This window comes from Diabrotica virgifera, chromosome 5 (genome assembly GCF_917563875.1).
Source record: "Diabrotica virgifera virgifera chromosome 5, PGI_DIABVI_V3a".
NCBI lineage: Eukaryota > Metazoa > Arthropoda > Insecta > Coleoptera > Chrysomelidae > Diabrotica > Diabrotica virgifera.
Window position 1 is genome coordinate 240,046,427 of NC_065447.1, and position 23,605 is coordinate 240,070,031.

The following is a 23,605-nucleotide window of genomic DNA, read 5'->3' on the forward strand; positions in this document are numbered from 1 at the left end:
ATGTTTCACCTAAATAAAAATGTTCGCATTCACAAGGTATTTTATAAATACAATTCTTTGTTCTTTGTTGTTCATGGATAGGTTTAGTTTTAGATAAAATAGTTCTGAATGTGTTTTTCTCAAATATTTGTATTTGGTTTAAATATTTTAGTAAAGTCGGACATAATAGTTGTTTATTTACAAATGTGCCATCAGATAAGACTTTGAAAATAATTAAAACAAAATTAGAGAACGATGATTCATTGGCGACAACTATGTAGAACCTAGAACCAGACTAATTGTATCAGCTATAATGGAATTATTGCCATTATGTGTTGATAATACCTATTTTCAACTTAATAATGAATTCTATCAAAATTTTTTTCTAGCAATGGTCTCCGCGTTATCTTCATTTATTAGCGAATATATTTATGGGAGATTTCGAAACAAATACATACTATTTAAACAAGATTTAAAACCCACGGTATGGTGGAGATATGTAGGTGATGTGTTCTCAATATGGCCTCATGAATCAAATCAAATCACAACATCAATATTAAAAAGGGAATCATTAAATCCTTATAAAATAAAGCCAAAATTACTTGTTCTAACGAAAAGATCTTGAAGAGGAAACATTGGTTAAATTCTGCTTTATTAAAAAATGATTATACTTTGTAGTTTATAAATAAAGGGTTTTCAAGAATAGATCGAATGGAACAGAACAGCTTAGAACGAGATCCTATAACATTCACAAGACATAATACGAGGAAAATAGCAATACCATACTTAATAAAAGGGTTATCGGAAAAACTTGAAACAATAGGAAATTCATCATTTCAACCACATCCAAAATAACAAACACATTGAGTTCTATTTGATCTAAAACTAAACCTAACAATGAATAAGAAAAAGCAAATAATTGTATTTATAAAATACTTGACGAATGCCAACACTTTTATCTAGGTGAAATATCAAGACCTTTGAATGTTGGAATAGATGAACATCAATCTTATATCAAAACTAGAGAATTTTATAGTTCTCAAATATGTGAACACACATGGGAAAATGAACATAGATTGCAGGGCGAAGATTCAAGTTTGTATAGTATTGAAAAAAAAACAGATGGTAAAAAGAGAAAAATCAAAGAACTTTTATTATGTTAAATAAAACCAAATGCGTCGCAAATTCTTCGACAACATACAGTAGAATCTGGGACATTCTGGGTACAGAGTGAAACACCTCGACAGCTAGAGTTGTGCTGATATCGAGAAACTTGGATAACACAGGTTTACAAAAAAAAAATAAATTGTGGACTATTTGACGAAACCATATGAGTAGGGGGTTTTTGGGGTCGCTGATCACGAATCCGGGATCCGCTGATCTCTCTCACGTCAGGTAAAGGTCAAATCAAGATAAATTGACAATCGCTCAGAAAAAGTATATTAGGGGGTTTTTGGGGTCGCTGACCACGAATCCGAGATCCTCTACCTTCTCTTACGTCTAGCTCAAGGTTATTTCAAGGTCAAATCAAGATAAATCGACACAGTCCCTATGAAAAAGTATATTAGGGGGTTTTTGGGGTCGCTGGTCACAAAACTGGAGTCATTTGAGCTCTACCACGTCAGCTAAAGGTCATTACCCTGATTCGTGATCAGCGACCTCAAAAACCGCCTAATATACTTTTTCAGAACGATTGTGTCGATTTATCTTGATTTAACCTTGAAATGACCTTTACCTGACGTGATAGAGATCAACGGACCCCAGATTCGTGATCAGCGACCCCAAAAACCCCCTTGTCATATGGTTTCGTCAAATAGTCCACAATTTATTTTTTTTGTAAACCTGTGTAATACAAAAACTATCTGGATATTGTTTGGGCCTTTATAAAGATGCTCTTATCAGGGAGGCAGGGAGTCAGTATTAAAAACAACTGAGGCGTTTAGTGCAAGAGTGGCCTAACTGATTTTAACCCGGGAGTAGTAGCGCTCACTTCTGTAACGTGAATAGTCGCGTGTTAAATTCTATCTCAAAATACGAATTTACAACAAATTTTTATTTTATAGCATTTTTATTTACTTGTTATGTTAGAAATATTATTTCTAACAATTATTAAAGCTAATTGGCTCTCCTCAAAGCCATAAATTCCACAAAAAGAAGAAGAAGAAGAAAAAAAAAACAAAAAAAACCCTACGCATTACTACACCCTTCCTCGAGGTACTTAAGAAATTTTTAAAAATTGCAAAATTTTTCATCAAGTTATCGCGAAAAAGGATAAAATGTGAGATTCTATCTAACGCCGCGACTACTCGCGGGTTAACATTACTTTACATAATCAAAGAAAATGATCAGAAGCTATCAATATCCGATTGTTTTAGTATTGTAATTGTATGTTGACCAATAATGACATTTGGTCAACATAAAACTACTAAAACAAACGGATATTGTTAGTTTCTGATCATTTTCTTTGATTTTGTAAAGTAATGTTAAAATCAGTTAGGCCACTGTTGACTAAGCGCCTCAACTTACACTACCACTAAAAAACCAATTACAAGCCACATAATCAAAATAACCCAAAAATTATTATATTTAAAAAAGTATTCATTTCATTCAAATGTATTCCCTCTGATTGGAACTGACTCCATCTGACCATCTGAGTTAGTTCAGAGCAATCGTGCCCTCAGCTGAACATACTTCAAGTAAAATCAGCGCAATAGTATGAACTTAATTACTTTTACCAATATCCTTTATAATTGTTGAATATTAGTCATTGAAATACTAATTCTTAATTTTTGGTTTCAGATGATATTTGCTCAAACATCACTCTAAGTAACTTAGTATTATAATGGATCGAAGCAATCAAATCGTTCAGCATGGTGTTCCAGTATCTAGTCTTGACGCCGCTCACGCGAACGAATATTTCGAACAGTTCGTCAATGCATCCAGTTTGAAAAACATCCTCGGATATTATCGAGGTTTGATCGACAGTCTTCACCTGAGGCCGAACGTCTTCAACTTGTTCTATCCGAAACTCAGAGCCAATTTGACGTCATGGCGGGCCAAAGCTCTCCTGAAGAAGTTCGATTCGAGGGCGTCGCACAAATGCTACCAGAAGGGAAAGGCGGCAGCGAATACGAGAGTTCTTGTGATAGGAGGAGGTCCTTGCGGTATGCGGACGGCTATAGAGGCGCAGTTGTTAGGAGCTAAAGTGGTATGTACTAGTGTTTTTTTCACAAACTATTAATTTGTAATCTCATCTTAATCTTAGCGTACCATATACGTACACAATATTTTACGTATTTAATGGTAATATATCCCAGGTTTGTCTTTTTAGTTGGGCATATAGCCGCTTAGAGGGCGCCACCAATAAACCTTTCCGACACAAATGTAACCTCAATCTTTTGTTGACATAAATCAAGATATTAGGGGAGGAAAGTATGCTAAGGGCCAATTTCTCATATCGAGTTCAACTCCAGTTTAACCTGAACTTCTATTAAACGTCAGTTTAAAGTCAAAATCGTCTTTCTCAATTCACGTTCAACCGATGGCAGTTTAAACTTGAATGGTGGAATTAGGCCGTTCAAAGATTTCAGAACTCAGTTCAGATGATTTCATGGACTACGCATGCGTTGTATTAACACGAAACACTGTCATAATATAAATATATCCTATTTTATTATATTAAGCCTATCGATAAACGATATTTAAATTAATTAGATTAAACATTATTTTTGTTTTTATAATATTTATTTATAATTATTAAAATGACTATTTGACTATAAATACTTAAATTTAACTTTATTCAAAAACAGCATAAAAAAGGTAGTTCAAAATGGAGACAGTTTTTTACCTTTTGCCATCTATTGGCATTTCTCGAAAGCTGTAGAACGAGCACTGACATGAACGTGCAATGAGAAATGCATTCCAAACAAAACCGAAGATCACCAGTGATCCTGGTTCAACTGAACCATAGATTACCGCAGGTATGAGAAATCGACCCTTAATGTGCAGTCAGTCGATCTCTTTGGGGACCTGATGGATTGGGTTGTGAAGAGTAGGTTCTAAAACCAAAAAAAGTTAAGTAAAGTTTTCCATTTTAGTGGGGACTTTGCATTTTTAATTTAATTTTCCATCTCCAACAATCGTTTTTTCCGATTATAGCGCCATCTATCCATAATTCGAAAAAATGTTTCAAATAAAAGTTATTGATGGATTCGACCGTTACTTGATGGAAGTTCATTTTATCTAACAATAAAACACGAAAACGTTTGTTTTCTATACTTCCACAAAATTTATTATAACTAAGTGACTACAGCTGTTTCGGCGGAGTGCCTTTCTCAAGTGATATAGTTTACAATGTGTTTGCCTTTTTAAGTCTTCAACTGAAGAGGTTGAGGAGTGGGGAGCTGTTTGTCTCGAGTTGGTCATTCAGAATTATATCTGTATTTTTCAGTTTATTAATTTCCAAAGATTCTAAGAAAGATAGCTTAAGGCCTTTATTTTGAATATGTAGAATTTGAAACTCTTCATTGAAAGAATGATTATGATCTAGAAGGTGAAGTGCGTATGTAGAAGTGTCTGTTTTTCTATTGTTGAATGCCCTTTTGTGTTCTGCTATCCGTTTGTCAAAAGTTCTGCCAGTTTGACCGATGTACGTTTTCGGACAGTCACCACAAGTTAGTTTGTACACACCACTCTGTAGTTGCTTTCTCTTTCGACTTTTATTGTTCTTAATATATTTGCTTAAGTTGTTGTTAGTTCTGAAAGCTGGTGTTATTCCTTTCTTTTTTATGTATCTGGCTATTTTTGTTGTTATCTTGCCAGTATATGTGAGAGAGCAGAAGGTACTGGGTTCTTTCTGTGGTGGTGGATACACTAATTTCAGGGCTTTCTTATGGAGTTTTTGGTTTAAAATTTTGTTAACTGTTTGTTCGTTATAGCCGTTGTTTACTGCTATTTGTTTAATGATGTTTAGTTCTATCTCGAAGTTATTTTTTGTCATGGGAATTTCTGTCAGTCTATGTATCATGCTATGGTAGGCTGCTAATTTGTGTTGTGTAGGATGGGATGATGAATTGTGTATAGTTGTGTCAGTATGGGTAGGTTTATGATATACGGAGAACTCATGTTTGTTGTGTAGTCTGGAAATCGTTACATCTAGAAAGTTTATGGAGTTATTCTGTTCTGTTTCTATTGTAAACTCAATATTATTATGAAGTGAATTAATATATGATAGGAATTGGTCAAGTTGTCTGTTAGTTCCTGTAAAGCATACTAGTATATCATCCACGTATCTCCACCAATATAAGAACTGTTTAAATACGGGATGTTTAGAAATTGTTGTTTCAAGTTGGTTCATAAATATATCTGATAGCAATGGGCTTAGAGGATTACCCATAATAAGTCCTGCACTGTTGTTTGTGTATATTTGATTATTGAATTCAAAATAGTCTTGATTTATGCAAATTTCAAGAAGGTGTAAAATTTCAGATGCAATGATCGGATTTGTACTATTATGGTCTAAAAGATTCTTAACTAAAACAAAAGTTTCTGTAGGAGGAACACTAGGAAAAAGATTTTTTACGTCAAATGAAATTAGTCTGGAGTTGTTGGGCAATTGAAAATGTTGTATTTTATTAACTAGTTCTAGTGTATTTTTTACGGTGAATTTAGGTGAAAATTTAGTGTATTCTGTAATAATATCTGACAGTTTTTTTGAAAGTTTATATGACGGAGCTGTATAAAAAGAAACTACAGGTCTTATTGGGTGGTCAGGTTTGTGTAGTTTAATAAAAGAGTATAATTTAGGAGGTTGTGGGTTCATAATATTAAGGTATTTCTGTTCTGTTGGATTTAGTATTGATTTTGAATTTTCAATGGCTAGTTTAATTTGTTTTCGGTATTTTTCTGTGGGGTCTTTGTTTAGTTTTATACTGTTTTGGTTAGTTAAAAATTCTATTGTTTTGTTATTATAGTCTCGTTTGTCGATAGCAATAGTAGTGTTACCTTTGTCTGCTTTTGTAAATATTATGTCATGTTTTATTGATTTATTTTTAATTGAAACGGCTATTTGGTTTTCTTTGAAACAGGAATTATTAGTTTCACTACATACATCAGTAATAGATTTTGCAAAATCTATTACCAAAAACATAGAAAAAAGCATAATTGCAAAATCTATTACTGATGTATGTAGTGAAACTAATAATTCCTGTTTCAAAGAAAACCAAATAGCCGTTTCAATTAAAAATAAATCAATAAAACATGACATAATATTTACAAAAGCAGACAAAGGTAACACTACTATTGCTATCGACAAACGAGACTATAATAACAAAACAATAGAATTTTTAACTAACCAAAACAGTATAAAACTAAACAAAGACCCCACAGAAAAATACCGAAAACAAATTAAACTAGCCATTGAAAATTCAAAATCAATACTAAATCCAACAGAACAGAAATACCTTAATATTATGAACCCACAACCTCCTAAATTATACTCTTTTATTAAACTACACAAACCTGACCACCCAATAAGACCTGTAGTTTCTTTTTATACAGCTCCGTCATATAAACTTTCAAAAAAACTGTCAGATATTATTACAGAATACACTAAATTTTCACCTAAATTCACCGTAAAAAATACACTAGAACTAGTTAATAAAATACAACATTTTCAATTGCCCAACAACTCCAGACTAATTTCATTTGACGTAAAAAATCTTTTTCCTAGTGTTCCTCCTACAGAAACTTTTGTTTTAGTTAAGAATCTTTTAGACCATAATAGTACAAATCCGATCATTGCATCTGAAATTTTACACCTTCTTGAAATTTGCATAAATCAAGACTATTTTGAATTCAATAATCAAATATACACAAACAACAGTGCAGGACTTATTATGGGTAATCCTCTAAGCCCATTGCTATCAGATATATTTATGAACCAACTTGAAACAACAATTTCTAAACATCCCGTATTTAAACAGTTCTTATATTGGTGGAGATACGTGGATGATATACTAGTATGCTTTACAGGAACTAACAGACAACTTGACCAATTCCTATCATATATTAATTCACTTCATAATAATATTGAGTTTACAATAGAAACAGAACAGAATAACTCCATAAACTTTCTAGATGTAACGATTTCCAGACTACACAACAAACATGAGTTCTCCGTATATCATAAACCTACCCATACTGACACAACTATACACAATTCATCATCCCATCCTACACAACACAAATTAGCAGCCTACCATAGCATGATACATAGACTGACAGAAATTCCCATGACAAAAAATAACTTCGAGATAGAACTAAACATCATTAAACAAATAGCAGTAAACAACGGCTATAACGAACAAACAGTTAACAAAATTTTAAACCAAAAACTCCATAAGAAAGCCCTGAAATTAGTGTATCTACCACCACAGAAAGAACCCAGTACCTTCTGCTCTCTCACATATACTGGCAAGATAACAACAAAAATAGCCAGATACATAAAAAAGAAAGGAATAACACCAGCTTTCAGAACTAACAACAACTTAAGCAAATATATTAAGAACAATAAAAGTCGAAAGAGAAAGCAACTACAGAGTGGTGTGTACAAACTAACTTGTGGTGACTGTCCGAAAACGTACATCGGTCAAACTGGCAGAACTTTTGACAAACGGATAGCAGAACACAAAAGGGCATTCAACAATAGAAAAACAGACACTTCTACATACGCACTTCACCTTCTAGATCATAATCATTCTTTCAATGAAGAGTTTCAAATTCTACATATTCAAAATAAAGGCCTTAAGCTATCTTTCTTAGAATCTTTGGAAATTAATAAACTGAAAAATACAGATATAATTCTGAATGACCAACTCGAGACAAACAGCTCCCCACTCCTCAACCTCTTCAGTTGAAGACTTAAAAAGGCAAACACATTGTAAACTATATCACTTGAGAAAGGCACTCCGCCGAAACAGCTGTAGTCACTTAGTTATAATAAATTTTGTGGAAGTATAGAAAACAAACGTTTTCGTGTTTTATTGTTAAATAAAAGTTACTTATTTTTACGTAAGGAATCCGAATCTGCAATAAAAAATGGGGGCTCCTATTTAAAATTTTGAAGTAACCCCCCACCCCACATCCGTGGGGGTCGTGTTTGGTGCCATTCGCATTCGATAGATTTTTCAAACGTATTGAATAAGGGTATTTTTTAGTTTTTCGATCTGATGTTCACTTCGCGGGACCGTACTTACCCCTCTCCGTGGGCAATCGTATTCTATAAATTTTTGAAAAATATTGAGCACGCATTTTTTAGTTTTTAGATCTATCGTTCATTTCGCGAAATATTCGCTTTGGAAAAGACTTACGTACATACTTAAATAAAAAAAGTTTAAACTTTGAGACGTGAGTAAATTTAAAAAAAAAATCTCAAAAATGTAATTTTTTGAAAAATCTCACAGTTTGACCCCTTATATCTCTGATGGGCACGCATGAAAAAATTTGAAATTTAGCTGAAAGTTAGCTCTTAGCAAGTAGAATAAGGAGTAAAAATTTGGAGTTGTAGTCTTACGTCATATAGGAGGAACAGGCCTGAAAAAATGGTCAAAAATCAAATTGGTCAAAATTTGAGCGTTTGCGGGAAGGGTAATTAAAATTCAAATAAACTGTCTAATGAAATAAGAATTAATTTATTTTCACCAGATTTCACAATGAATACAAATTTATAAAGGGTGGGCCAAAGAAAAGAGTTCACCTTGATATTTGGCAGTTATTAGATTTTAAGGGAATGCCGAAACAGGTCGATTTTTATTTTAAAATTACAATTTTTTATATATATTTCATACAGTGACGTCATCCATCTGGGCGTTATGACGTAATCGATGATTTTTTTAAATGGGAATAGGGTTCGTATGTTATCTCATTTAAAAGAGTGTTCAATTCTCTGTTCAGTAATATAAACAATAATATTATTATTTATACATGTGACCAAAAAATAATTTTTGAATTAAATTACATAATTGACACAAAAAGAAAAATGTATGTAATTTATTTAAGACAAAATACATTTTATTGCTGTTTATTTGTGAAATAATTTTTTTTTCTATTTTCTGATAGCAGTACAATGTATTTTGAGATAAATAAATTACATACATTCTTCTTTTTGCGCCAATTAATTTAATTCAAAAATTATTTTTTTGGTTGAACTATATAAATAATGATAATAATGTTTATATTACTGAATAGAGAATTGAACACGCTTTCAAAGGAGATACCACACGACCCCTATTCCCATTAAAAAAAATTATCGATTACGTCATCACGCTCTGATGGTTGACGTCACGTAGTATGAAATATATGCCAAAAAATTGCAATAAAAAAATCAAAATGGACTTATTTCGGCATTTCCGTAAAATCCAATAGGTAACTATTGTCAAATATCGAGGTGGACTCTTCTTTGGCCCACCCTGTATAAATTTGTATTCATTGTGAAATCTGGTGAAAATACATTAATTTTTATTCCATTAAACAGTTTATTTGAATTTTAATTACCCTGTCCGAAACGCTCAAATTAATGATTTTTGCCTTATGCTGTTAAAAAAATGCTGAAAATGGAATTTTATCAGTTTACCTTTTCAAACTTTGATGTTCATTTAAGGCTTTAAGGGTAGTTTGAAATTAAATAATGCTTTGAGCCGTTTTTTTTTAGAGCATAATTTTCTAAAAAGTTTGGATTTTGATTTATTGTTCTAGGACAAACCTCGGTGAAAATATTAGCTAAAGAGCGAAGCCATGTTTTGCGTGAAAATGATCGATAAGCTTTAACAAAAATGGCCGGCATCGGCAAAATAATTTTTTTAAAAATAAAATGAATACAATTTTGTACTCTCTATAGACCGAAATTTAAAAGGTAGAAAAATAAAAAATATTAAAAATAGTGAAGCAACCACCTTTGGACCACTTGGTTTGGATTGACCCTATAAGCAAAACTAAAAAGACAACACTCGTTTCTATACTTTAATTACGAGGTTATTTACCTTCCGGTAGAATTGAATTTTTATCGAAATAAACACTTTTCTTTCTAGGTCATTTTTCGAAAAATGCCCCCTTTTCGTGTTATATGCAATTTTCTGTTGAAAAAATACCTTAGTTATTGATTTTTGAATTCTTTTCTATCCCAACATTTTTAACTGGCAACCAACCAGTGCAAAATAATGGTAGGGGAGCAAAGTACGCTAAATGTGCAGTCACTCGAGCGCTTTGGGGACCTATTGGGTTGTAAACAGTAGGTCCTAAAACCAAAAAAAGTTAAGTAAAATTTTCCATTTTAGTGGGCGCTTGCCATTTTTTAATTTAATTTTCCATTTCCAACAATGGTTTTTTCCGATTATAGCGACATCTATCCATAATTCGAAAAAATGTTTCGAATAAAAGTTACTTATTTTTACGTAAGGAATCCAAATCTGCAATAAAAGTGAGGGTTCCTATTTAAGATTTTAAAGTAACCCCCCACCCCACATCCATGGGGCGTCGTGTTGGTGCCTTTCGACAGATTTTTCAAAAATATTGAATAAGTGTATTTTACAGTTTTTCGATCTGATGTACATTTCGCGAAATATCACGGGATTCGTATTTAAAATATTAAATTTACCCCCCACCCCTCTCCGTGAGAAGTTGTGTTTGGTATCATTCGATAGATTTTTAAAAAATATTGAGCATGTATTTTTTAGTTTTTCGATCTGTCATTCATTTCGCGAAATATTCGGTTTTTTCTTGTGAAAATTTGGGGCTCACCCATTTCCTTACGCCCGACTCAAATCGTCAGATTTTTGAAATATACACTCGTTTGCATGTACTTAACCTACCTTATCTTAATCTGACAATTTCGAGTTTTTTTAAGGGTAGATTTTTTTTTTCGGGCCCCCCTTAACGAACTCCCCTGTGTTAAGAGCCAATATATAGTAGAGGTACATCTGCAGGGTACCAGGTTTCTCACCATATGCTAATCTGACGCGCTCGAGTGACTGCAAAAATCCCCGCTTGGGCTCCCCTACCATAAAGTAAACAAAATAAAAGTATTAATAGTTTTATTGAGCTATAAAATGATTGTGTATTACAGCAATTATGAGACAAAGTATGGATTTGTAAATATTATATCAATCAAACTTTAAAATTGCTTAATACTACAAACGTTTTCGGCTATGACCAAAAGGCTTACTTTTTCTTCATCGTCTTCGAGTATCGAAGAAGAACCGTTTACATCAATTATGTTTTCTTTACTTTTTTTTATCAGATTTAGCCATACGGCTCACACTCCCTCTAAGGGGAAAATTGACTCATCCCAGATACCTACGGTATCAAAAGGATTGAGCTCTGGTGGGACTCTTTCCGTGTTATCGAGCCCTAGGTGACTTGGAATGCAGGTGTATCTCCCAGAAATTTTCGTACGCATCTGGCCGTCGCGAGTAGTACAGCTTTCTGCATGGTCTTATAAAGATGTTCATTCAGACCCAGCTTTTTTATGCTTTCGAGGAGGGTCTTCGGAATGACTCCAGTAGTAGAAATAATAATCGGTATCGTCTGGGTACTTTGCATTCTCCATTGCCTTCGTATTTGAATTTCTAGATCTCTGTATTTGGCGATCTTTTCAGTAAATTTACTACGTAGATTATTGTTGTTAGGTATCGCCACATCAATTAGTGTTGTTTGTCTTGTTAATTTATTAACTAGTACGAGATCTGGTCTATTATGTGCCACTGTTTGGTCTGTGAGCACAGTGCGGTCCCAGTATAGCTTGTAGTTGCCATCCTCAAGCATACTCTCAGGGACGTATTGATAATACGGGAGATGGTCTGTTTGGAGAAGTCCCAGCTTGATAGCTATCTCTTGATGAAGGATTTTTGCTACTGCATCATGCCGTTCCTTGTATTCAGTTGCAGCAAATGCCTGGCAGCCCCCTGTAAGATGTTGGATGGTTTCTTGGGCTTGACATCCATATCGGCATCTGTCGTTTTGAACCTGAGGGTCTTTGATGATATATTTCAGGTAATTTCTGGTTGGTATAACCTGATCCTGAATGGCCAGTAATGAACCCTCCGTTTCAGGGAACATCTTTCCTGATGTCAACCAGTAGTTCGACGCTATATTGTCGACATAGTCTTGGCTGACCTCATTGGGATGTCGCCCGTGCAGAGGTTTACCCATCCAGGCGCGCATTTTTTCGTCCTTAGTAAGGTGGTTTATGCGCATTTCTGGTTCCCTCAGTTTGATCGGTGTTGTGTCATCTACTGCGCAGATAGCGCGATGTAGAGTAGATGTCTCAGCCTGCATCTGAAAATAAGTTCTTAAATTAGCAATTTGTTTATCTAATTGCTCACCTATATCCATAAGTCCTCTTCCTCCTAGATTCCGTGGTAATGTTGTTCTTTCTACTGCACTCTTAGGATGGTGTTTTTGTGCCTTTGTGAGGTGTGTTCGCACTTTTCGCTGAAGAGCTTCTATATCTGTTTTTGTCCACTTAACAATACCAAATGAGTAGCTAAGCGCGGAACATGCGTAGGTGTTTAGTGCCTTAAACAAATTTCTACTGTTAAGGTGTGAGCGAAGCAGCTGTTTTACCCTTCGTATAAACTCAGTAGTTATCTCTGTTTTCATTTGTTTATGGTCAATTTTCCGCGCTTGCTTTACTCCAAGATATTTGTACATATCGTTTTCACCCATGGCCTCGATGTTCTGGCCATTTTGCATATCGAATCCTCCGGGCTGTACTTTTCCTCTGACTATATTTAAAATACGGCACTTGTCTAGTCCGAAGTACATACTAATATCATTAGAAAAAGTTTCTACAGTTTTTAGCATCTCGTCGAGTTGGTTTCGAGTGGAAGCCATTAATTTCAAATAATCCATGTACAATAAATGATTAAGCTTCGCCACCACATTGTTGTTATTTTTGATGCTAAAACCTGCATCTGTGGAGTTCAATAGCTGAGATAGTGGGTTCATAGCTAGACAGAACCACAGAGGACTCAACGAATCTCCTTGAAACAGGCCCCGGCTGATTGCGATATTTTCAGTTTCGATGTTACTTTCACCAGGTATTTGAAGGTGAATTCTAGTTTTCCACTCTGTCATTATATGTTGTAAAAAGGTCACTATATTATCATCGACTTTATATATTCTCAATATATCTATAAGCCATTCATGCGGCACTGAATCAAAGGCCTTCTTGTAATCAATAAAAGCAGTAAATAGGTTCCTCTTTTTGGAATATGCTTGATTAGAAATGACTGAGTCGATGATAAGTTGTTCTTTGCAGCCCATGGAACCCTTAGCGCATCCTTTCTGTTGAGGCTCTATGATATTGTTCAGCGCACAGTGTTGGTAGATACGCCGGGCTACACAGGATGTGACCAATTTATACAAAGTTGGAAGACAAGTAATTGGGCGGTATTTTGCTGGATCTTGGGTGTTATTTTGATCCTTCGGTATTAAATAAGTGGTTCCCTGAGTTAGGAATGATGGTATATCCTGCGGATTAGAAATAACATAATTAATTAGTGTTGATAAGCATTCATGAGCACTCCAAAACTTCTTGAGCCAAAAGTTTTGAACTCCGTCTGGTCCAGGAGATTTCCAGTTATGAAGCTCTTTGATGATATTTGAGACTTCTTCAGTGGTGAAGGGTTCGTAGAGAGTAGTAGTGTAGTGTTGGCAGTTCTGTGCCGTATCTTCGATCCATCCAGCATTGTTGTTAAGAGCAGCTGGTGTGGAAAGTTGATTTCCCCAAAACTCATGAATTTCTTCTTGGCTTGGATAAGACTTATCGAGATTTTCTACGGTGGAATTGAGTTTTCGATAGAACGCCTTCTCAGCAGTCTCAAAAAGGGCATTGTCGGATTTTCGGTTGTTACTCACTTTGTACCTTCTTATTCGTCCTGAATAAACGGAGAGTCTTTGTTTTAACGTATCCAGGCACTGTTGGGCTGTGTTGTTTTCTGGATCGTATCTTGAGTGTCTTGCAGTATTCCGTATTATTTCTTCAGCTCTCCTGATGACTCTTGTACTTCTTACACCTCGTATATATTCTGTGACTCGACCAATATCCCTACGCAGCAATTCAATCTTTCCGAGCAGTCTTTTTTCCCAGGGTGCAATTCTGCTACCAGTCCTTCCGTTATTAGAACCCCGTCGTGTTCTGATCTTAATGCCCATTACATTAGCAATTGCTGTTGCTGCACAGTAGATTAGCATGTGCAGATACTCTAATGTGTGGGCTTCTACGACATAATTGGGTAGGACTTCAGTGTTCACAATTTGTAACAGCACACCTAGTCTCTTACAAGAGTTTATTCGTGGTAGCGGTGGTCTGCTAAGTGGGTTTGTTCCATTAAACTCTTGTACAGCACGTGCCATTTCGCTTACTAGTTTATCATGTAGCTCGTTGTTTTCCTGCTCTGTATTGTCAGGTTGAGTTTCTTGTATGGCAAGCTCAGGAATCTGCTCATGCACTTCATTGGGGACTTGATCTTCAATTACAACATCGTTATGAATCTCCCGTTCGACTTCGCTTCTGATGATATTGCGTCTAGTCTCTGGGATAAGGTTGTTTCTTATAATTACCCGGTATTGGTCTGATACTCGTTGCTCCGATACTTGAATATCTGGGTACGTCCTGCAAAATTCGGCATACAGCTGTTGTCGGTAGCCGATTGTTTCTTGACCGAGGTTTGTCACCTTGTAGTAGAAGCGCAAAATGTTCTCATTGATGGACACAGTCCATTTCATGCGCTGCCTCGGTCGTCCCGCTTGAGTGAGCGCCGGCTGATGATCCAGCGCAGCACCTTCGGCGGGTGGAGCTCTTGTTGTTGTTTGGCTCGCTTGTGGTTGTGGTTGTGGTTGGGCTGTAGCTGATTGTATGACAGGGGCCCGCCTCCTCAACACCCTGCCACCGACGTCCCGCATGCTGTCACGTCCAGCGCCGGCTCCAGACGTGCCCTGGCGATCCCCAGGCAGCGATCCTAAACATAAATTATGATTCTCCATTCTCATGGGTCCATTCTCTCCCATTCCATTATCTCCATATCTCCATTCTCTCTCTTTTTTTTATTATTATTATTATTATTATTATTATGAAATTAAAGGCTATCTCGATTGTGTCAACTGGGATACTTTAATGATTGGATGTTCAGTCGATGAAATGGTTAACATTTTATATGATATTCTGTACTCAGCTATTGACATCTATGTTCCTGTTAAAAAATTCTCTTCTAGAAAATTTCCTATCTGGTACTCTTCGGAACTAAAATCGTGTATTATTAGAAAGAAGACAGCACACAGGAGACTTAAAGAGTCCAAGCTGCCAAAAACCAGTTACCTTTACAAACAGTTCTCAGAGCTCCGATCTCAGTCCCAGATACTTGCCAAGCGTGACTATTTAAACTTTACATTGTCTACTGAAAACTCTCTTCCCGGCGGTCTGAATAAGTTTTGGTCTTTTATCAATAACAAAAGAAAATCAAATGGAATTCCTTCTGAGTTATCTCACAACGGTAAAACTAGTTCATCTGGTAAAGATATTGCGAATTTATTTGCTGATTTCTTTTCATCAGTTTACTCCTCTGTTGTTGTTGATTTCCCCGAAGACATCACTTCTTCACCCTTAAACCTATCATCATGTAAACTATCCATCTCTGACATTTACTCTAAATTGTGTAACCTCAATCCTTCTAAAGGCCCGGGACCTGATGGCATCCCATCAAGCTTGCTCAAGTACTGTGCATTTAATTTGGCTCGGCCATTATTTCTCATCTTTAACAAGTCTTTAGCTAGTGGAAGCTTTCCAAATGTTTGGAAGACCAGTTTCCTATTGCCCTTACACAAAACAGGTGACAAAAGTCTTGTGTCCAACTATAGACCTATTAGTATCCTAAACTCTATTCCTAAACTATTCGAATCACTTGTCTGCGATTTCCTTACACCCTCCTTGAACGGTGTTCTTTTGGAACAGCAGTTTGGTTTCAGGCGCCATAAGTCAACTGAACTCAATTTGCTGACATATACTAACTTCTTACTGAACGCCTTGGACGAAGGACTACAGGTGAACGCCCTGTACACCGACTTCTCTAAGGCTTTCGACAGAGTTAATCACAATATTCTATTAGAAAAATTGCAGCGATTAGGGATACATGGTTCACTTCTGCTGTGGCTTAGGGAATATCTTCTGGACAGAAAACAAATCGTCAAGCTCTACAGCTATTTTTCCTACGAAATAGTTGTCCCTTCGGGCGTACCGCAGGGATCTCATCTTGGACCTTTGTTGTTTAATGTTTTTATTAACGATATAAAAGACTGTTTCCAATATGCGAAATTTCTTTTATTTGCTGACGATGTTAAGTTTTACTGCCACATTAGGAATCCACTCGACTGTTTAAGGCTTCAGTCCGATTTGAATCGGTTGAATGAATGGTGCAGCAACAATGACATGGTTCTCAACTCCTGCAAATGTTTTCACATTTCATTCACGCGTTCGAAAAGTCCTATCTCTTTCACATACAAAATAGGTGATATAAATATCACAACAGTCACATCCATAAAAGATCTTGGAGTTACACTTGACTCTGGACTATCTTTCAATATTCATATAAGCAATATCATCTCAAAATCGCTTCAACTGTTAGGTTTTATTAAAAGATGCTCCCAAGACTTTAAGCAGTTGAGATCGTTTAAACTGTTGTACTGTGCAATGGTGAGGCCGATCGTGGAATATGCATCTTGCGTCTGGTCACCCGCCTATGAGACATACAACTGTAAGATTGAAAGGATCCAGCACCTATTCCTTAGGTTCGTCGCATTCAAAACAAACCGTAGAGACTGGAATTATATGGATCTTGAACTAGAACTTAACATTGACACCTTATCAAGCAGACGGAAAAAGAAGGACATGTACATGTTGTATAATATTATAAATTCAATTCACGACTGCCCTGAGCTCCTGGAGGAAGTAGGTTTACATATTCCCTCCAGAATCACACGTTCAAGATCTACGTTTCATACTCCCATCAGCAGAACTAACTTCACTGCAAATTCTTTCATCTCGAGGGTTTCTAGACAGGCAAATGCTTGCTCCAATTGTGTGGATTTCTTTGCGGATAGTTCGCGATTTTTAAAAACGCTAAAGGATTGCACCCTCTAGTTTTATGTTCTTGAATATTTTAAACTTGTGATTATATATCTTTACCTGTTATTTTTACTTTTTGACTTGCTTTATTGTCGTAGTGTTTATTGTATCTTATTGTATTTTACGTATATTTGTAATATTTTGTTAGTTCTTCATATCTTCTGTAATGTTTTATTGTAATGAGCTTTGCTCGTAAATATATATAAATAAATAAATTATTATACACAATATGTTAGAACAAATATAATAACAATTTTAGGAATCTCTTGTTCTTTAACTAATATTCCTCTCTTACAATGATATCTTATCATCTTCTTAGATTACAAAATCATTTAATTTCATTTTACTGGTCCCCTAATTTATTTCCCTCTTAAAACTACCAATAGTATACGACGCACTCTCCCACTTAAAATTATATGCTACTTTGTTCTTTTTCTTCTTTACTTCCTATAATTTTTTTAACTGCAAATCGTTCTCTTCTCGATATTTTGCTATGTTGGCTGTTTTTTCTGGAATTTGACTCTTCTCTACTTTGATTCTTTTGCTCCCATTGTTTTACTTTAAATTTACTTAACCTTTTCTAACTTTAGTTTCTCTTATTCTTATTTACCACTTCAGAATTTCCTACAAGATCGAGGCCAAGTATTTTAACGATTTCCGGGGTGGAAATAGAAACGTTAAATTACTGTTGGTATAGTGTAGTTGGTATTAAATATAAAGCAGGATATGGAGTCAATATCACATAATATGTTTATTTGTATATAAACACATCATTTTTAAGTAGATATCTTATTTAAATTTAAGATTTAACATTATCTATTATGTATTTTCAAATAAAAAATTTAAGTCTTTATTTTGACAAATATATGTTGTTTCAGGTTGTTGTAGAGAAGAGGGATAGATTTTCTAGGAATAACGTTTTACATTTATGGCCTTTTGTGATAGAAGATTTGAGGATGCTGGGCGCAAAGAAGTTTTTTGGTAAATTTTGCGCCGGTGCCATCGATCACATCAGTATCAGGCAGTTGCAATGTATCTTACTGAAGGTAGCTCTTCTTCTTGGAGTTGAAGTTCATACAGAAGTCAGTTTTGAAACTCTGGTAGAGCCTGATGCTAATGAAAGTAAGTTCAGTCTTATATTTGTATAGAGTTACTAAAATAGTCAAACTTTTTTAATTTTAATTAAAAATGAAAATAATGAAACCTAATAACGCACAACACCTACTGGAGCTTTTATAATAGCGTACATTCGCCTAGGTAAACTTGTTATCAAATGTTGGAAAATCTGAAGATCTTCAACTGAAGTTAAATCTGGACTTCGAGGTGGCTGCTGGAAGATTCGAATAATAATCTCATTAAGGTACTCGAACAGGTCCTGCTGTGTGCTTTGATTATATTATACAGGGTGTCCCGAAAAGATTGGTCATAAATTATACCACAGATTCTGAAGTCAAAAATAGGTTGATTGAACCTCACTTATTTATATACACTAGTGCACACAAAAAAAGTTACAGCCCTTTGAAGTTAGAAAATGAAAATCGATTTTTTTTCATATATCGAAAACTCTCAGAGATTTTTGATTGTAAATGGACATGTGGCATTTTTATGGTAGCATCATCTTAAAAAAAATGTAAGTAAAATTTGTGCACCCCATAAAAATTTTATGGGGGTTTTGTTCCCTTAAACCCCCCCAAACTTTTGTGTACGTTCCAATTAATTTATTATTGTGGCACCATTAGTTAAACACATTTTTTTAAAACTTTTTTACCTCTTAGTACTTTTTCGATAAGCCAGTGTTTATCGAGATATTTTGAATATTTGTCGAATCCACCACATATTTGTATATGGTTAAGTACGATTTGTAGAGACCTGTTGCATGTTAATAATATGAACATTTATTTATATTTTACATTTTTAGGTATATTTTAAAAAAGAAGCTACATCTCGATAAAAGGTGACTTATGAAAAAAAGACTAAGAGGCAAAAGTTTTAAAAACACTGTGTTTAACTAATGGTACCACAGTAATGGTTTAATCGGAACGTACACAAACATTTGGGGGGTTTAAAGGAACAAAACCCCCATAAAATTTTTACGTAAATACAGGGTGATCAACTTCTGTGACAAAGTCCAATATATCTGTTATTATACAATATATGAAAAAACGTTGTTAATAAAAGTTATAGACACCTTCAATGTACACATTTTAAAATTAGTGAGAAATATACAGGGCCCTCCATAACACAGTGCCTAACCAAAGTTATGTTTTTTTAAATGGAACACCCTGTATTTTATTCAAAATCTGGTTTCTCTACATTTTTCTGATTCTAGAGATATAACAGTTGTCTAGGGTTATACTGAGTGTTTCAAAGTTACGAGCACTTTTATTAAAAAATCATACTGATTTGATCGCCCTGTATGTTTCTAACAGTGTAATATAAACTTATTTTTTTAATGATTTTGACTACCAATATTAAAGTAGTTTTGCAACAATGTACAATTTTTTTATAACTACACAAATTGTATACAGGGTAAGTCAAAATGTAAATACAAGATTTTCTTCATAATTTTAAATGGATCACCCTGTATTTTATATTATTATCGAAAAGTTCTATCACTATACTTACATATCTTTTAAATATTCCCTATACCTAAAGTTATTAGTTTTCGAGATATTTTAGTTTTATTGTCGATAACAACATGTATTACTTAGTTATTAATAACAATACTGTAATTTATTAAAATTTATTAAAAAAACTAAATTAAATAAAAAAAATGTTCAACGTACTTCTTATGTTATAAAAGGTGTTCAAAATGACCTCCCATAATGTCTACATAAGCCTGGAGACGCGTTTGAAAGACCTACTGATGTTTGTAAGCATTTGTTGTGCGACACTTTGAAAGGCATTTTGAATCCTTATTTTCATATCGTCAACTATTGTTGGATGTGTCCTATACACTACGTATTTAATATAACCCAAAAAAAAAAGAAGTCAATTTCGTTTAATTCTGGTGATCTGGGTGGCCAGCGAACTGGCCCATCTCTTCCTATCCATCTTTCAGGAAATAGTTCATTGAGTTCACCGTTGACAAGTATGTTGTGGTGAGCAGGGGCTCCGTCGTGAAGGTACCACATATGTTGGCGGATGTTTAATGGTACATTTTCAAGTAAAATAGGTAAATGATTCACTACAAAATTTAAATAAACCTCACCATTTACCGATACCTCAAAGAAAAAAGGACCTATAACGTAATTGCCTATGATTCCACCCCAAACATTTAAGGACCATCTCGTTTGACTATGTGTCTGAGCACAGTACGGATTGGTTGTGGAATAATAATGAAAATTGTGTCTGTTTACACTACCATTTTTGTGGAATGTTGCCTCGTCTCCAAAAAAAAAGAACCAACTCAAAAAAATCTCTCTGTATAACTATTTGTTGTTGTGACCATTGACAAAATTTTACTCTTCGTTCGAAATCATCCCCAACAAGTTCCTGATGTAATTGTATATGATATGGGTGCATGTTGTTTTTCTTGAGTATGTTTTGGATAGATCCATAACTTATATCTTGCTCTCTTATAATATTTTGAATACTTGTATGAGGATTTTCTGTAACAGGCAGTAAAACCTTTAATTCATTTTCATGCGTAATAATGAGTTTTGTTTTTTCCTTTGCTTCATAAACAGAACCAGTACGATTAAACATGTCTAATAAGTTGTCAAATGCTCTCTTATTTGGTTGTTGACGCTATGGACACCGTTCCTTATAAATTCTTGTGGCAACTAATGAGTTTTTGAAACACTCTCCTAAAATCCATATCATGTCTGTCATTTCTTCACGACTAAAATTCATTGTTAGGTACCAATTATAACAATATGACAAACAATTATAATCAGTAACAAAAATAAAAACGTACAGATAATTAAAATCTTACATCTGACAGTTCTTGTGTCAATTATTTCAAAGCCACCTTAAACAAGAACTAGCAGCAATTTATAGTTCCCATTTCTTCGCGTAAAATTAATATCATTTTGTTAGTAAATATAAAATTGTCGTTATTGTATAGAATTTACCATAAACTTGGAGAAAAAATGAAATGCAGTCTAATTTTAATTATCATTAACAAATTGATTGGAGGTTTCTAATATTAAGGGTAATTAATTTATTGTAATAAACGTATCTATGAGTTATCAACAATAAAACTAAAATATCTAGAAAACTAATAACTTTAGGTATAGGGAATATTTAAAAGATACGCAAGTATAATGAAAGAACTTTTCGATGGTAATATAAAATACAGGGTGTTCCATTTAAAAATATGAAGAAAATCTTTTATTTGCATTTTGACTTACCCTGTATACAATTTGTGTAGTGATAAAAAAATTGTACGTTTTTGCAAAACTACTTTAATATTGACAGTCAACAGCAGTAAAAAAATAAGTTTATATTATACTGTTAGAATCATACAGGGCGATCAAATCAGCATGATTTTTTGATAAAAGTGCTCATAACTTTGAAACACTCAGTATAACCCTAGACAAGTGTTATATCTTTTTAATCAGAAAAATGTAGAGAAACCAGATTTTGAATAAAATATAGGGTGTTCCATTTAAAAAAACATAACTTTGGTTTGGCACCGTGTTATGGAGGACCCTGTATATTTCTCACTAATTTTAAAATGTGTACATTAAAGGTGTCTATAACTTTTATTAACAACTTTTTTTCATATATTTTATAATAACAGATATATTGGACTTTGTCACAGAAGTTGATCACCCTGTATATTGAAAAAGAAGCCGCATCTCAATAAAAACTGGCTTATAGAAAAAATACTAAGAGGCAAAAAAGTTTTAAAAACGTTGTGTTTAACTAATGGTACCACAATAATGAATTTCTTGGAACGTACACAAAAGTTTGGGGGGGTTTAAGGGATCAAAATCCCCATAAATTTTTTATGGGGTTGACAAATTTCACTATAATTTTTTTTGAGATGTTCCTGCCATAAGAATGATACATGTCCATTTTCAATAAAAAATCTCTAATAGTTTTCGATATATTGAAAAAAATCGATTTTCATTTTGTAACTTCAAAGGGCAGTAACTTTTTTTATGAGCACATTTGTACTAAGGTAAGTTAGGTTCAATCGAACTATTTTTGACCCCAGAATGTGTGGTATAATTTATGACCAATCTTTTCGGGACACCCTGTATAAACATAATGGAGACTAGATCTCTGGGTGCATCAAAGCAAATTTCTGTTCAGGATGTTTTTCATCCACCCTTTAAATAATTTGTATCATCACAAAGCCTTTCTCCAGGTCTTCACCACTTCACCATATTGTTACACTTATTTAAATTACTTTATTCAACTTCATAATTCCAACATATATCAGTTGAGTCCGGGAATCTTTACCCTTGCGTCATCATTTAAATCATACGAAATAAGTCGATGATAAGTCGGAAATTGAAATTTACTAAACGCAACAGCAAGTCACTTACTGTCACTTGCTGTTGCGTTTAGTAAATTTCAATTTCCGACTTATTATCGACTTATTTCGTATGCTTTAAATGATGACGCACGGGTAAAGATTCGCGGACTCAACTGTACTACAATATCGGTTTAGAACACTTTTACACAATGACAATGATTCAACTACTGTTACTTAAACTGTCAACTTCCTATATTTATATACAGTTTCTGACGTTCCAGACATTACTAGACATTTCGGGATTTTCGTCTGATTGCGGATGGAGATGCAAGTTTTCTTAACATCCAATAGTTTCATTAATTCTTGCCATAATTCTGATTCGAAATTTGGACCTTGATCAGAATGTAACTCTAAAGGAACTCCATGTCTTGATTCGATGTCTGTTATGAATGCTTCTACTATTGTAGTCTCTTTCGTGATTCGGAGGGGGTTCAATTGCAGGCCATTTTGAAAAATAATCCATTGTGACGACCATTAAATACTTATTTCCTCGTTCTGTCATCGGAAGTGGACTGAGAATATTCACTGCAAGTCGTTTAAAAGGCTCTTCGGAAAGATACTGTGCCCTTTTACCAGGACATCTTGTTCTAGGGCCTTTTCTAACGATAAATCAATCGCATTTCTTACACCATTCTACATCTCAGCGATAATTAATCCAGTAAAATCTGTCTCGAACTGGCCAGTGTTATTTTGACTCCAAAATATCATCCGGAATGACTGCTATGAAGTTCTCTCTACACACTTTTAATATGTGATTTTGGCAGTACCACTTCCGATATAATAGACCATCGGAAACATTTAGAGATTCCCATTGAGTCCAGTACGCCTTTATAGTTCCACTGTATTTGGTTATTTCCTGCCAAATAAGTCGTACTCCATTTTTAAGCCATTCTCTATGACTTTTAAGTCGTCATCTTTGTTTTTCTCTTTTTAAGGGTTATCAGGGAAGTCCTGATTAT

The 23,605-nt window shown here is 34.4% G+C and overlaps 1 protein-coding gene across 16 annotated transcripts in view; it reads left to right on the top strand.

Moving 5' to 3' along the window:
- LOC114343397 (F-actin-monooxygenase Mical) overlaps positions 1–23,605 on the top strand; it is a 228,788-nt gene that overhangs the window by 68,804 nt on the left and 136,379 nt on the right. For all 16 annotated transcript variants that reach the window (XM_028294217.2, XM_050650929.1, XM_028294268.2 and 13 more), the window contains exons 2-3: positions 2,779–3,187; positions 18,034–18,277. In XM_028294217.2, coding sequence (XP_028150018.1) covers positions 2,822–3,187; positions 18,034–18,277 — 610 coding nt within the window. In that variant the 5' untranslated portion in view covers positions 2,779–2,821. The remainder of the gene's footprint in view (positions 1–2,778; positions 3,188–18,033; positions 18,278–23,605) is intronic.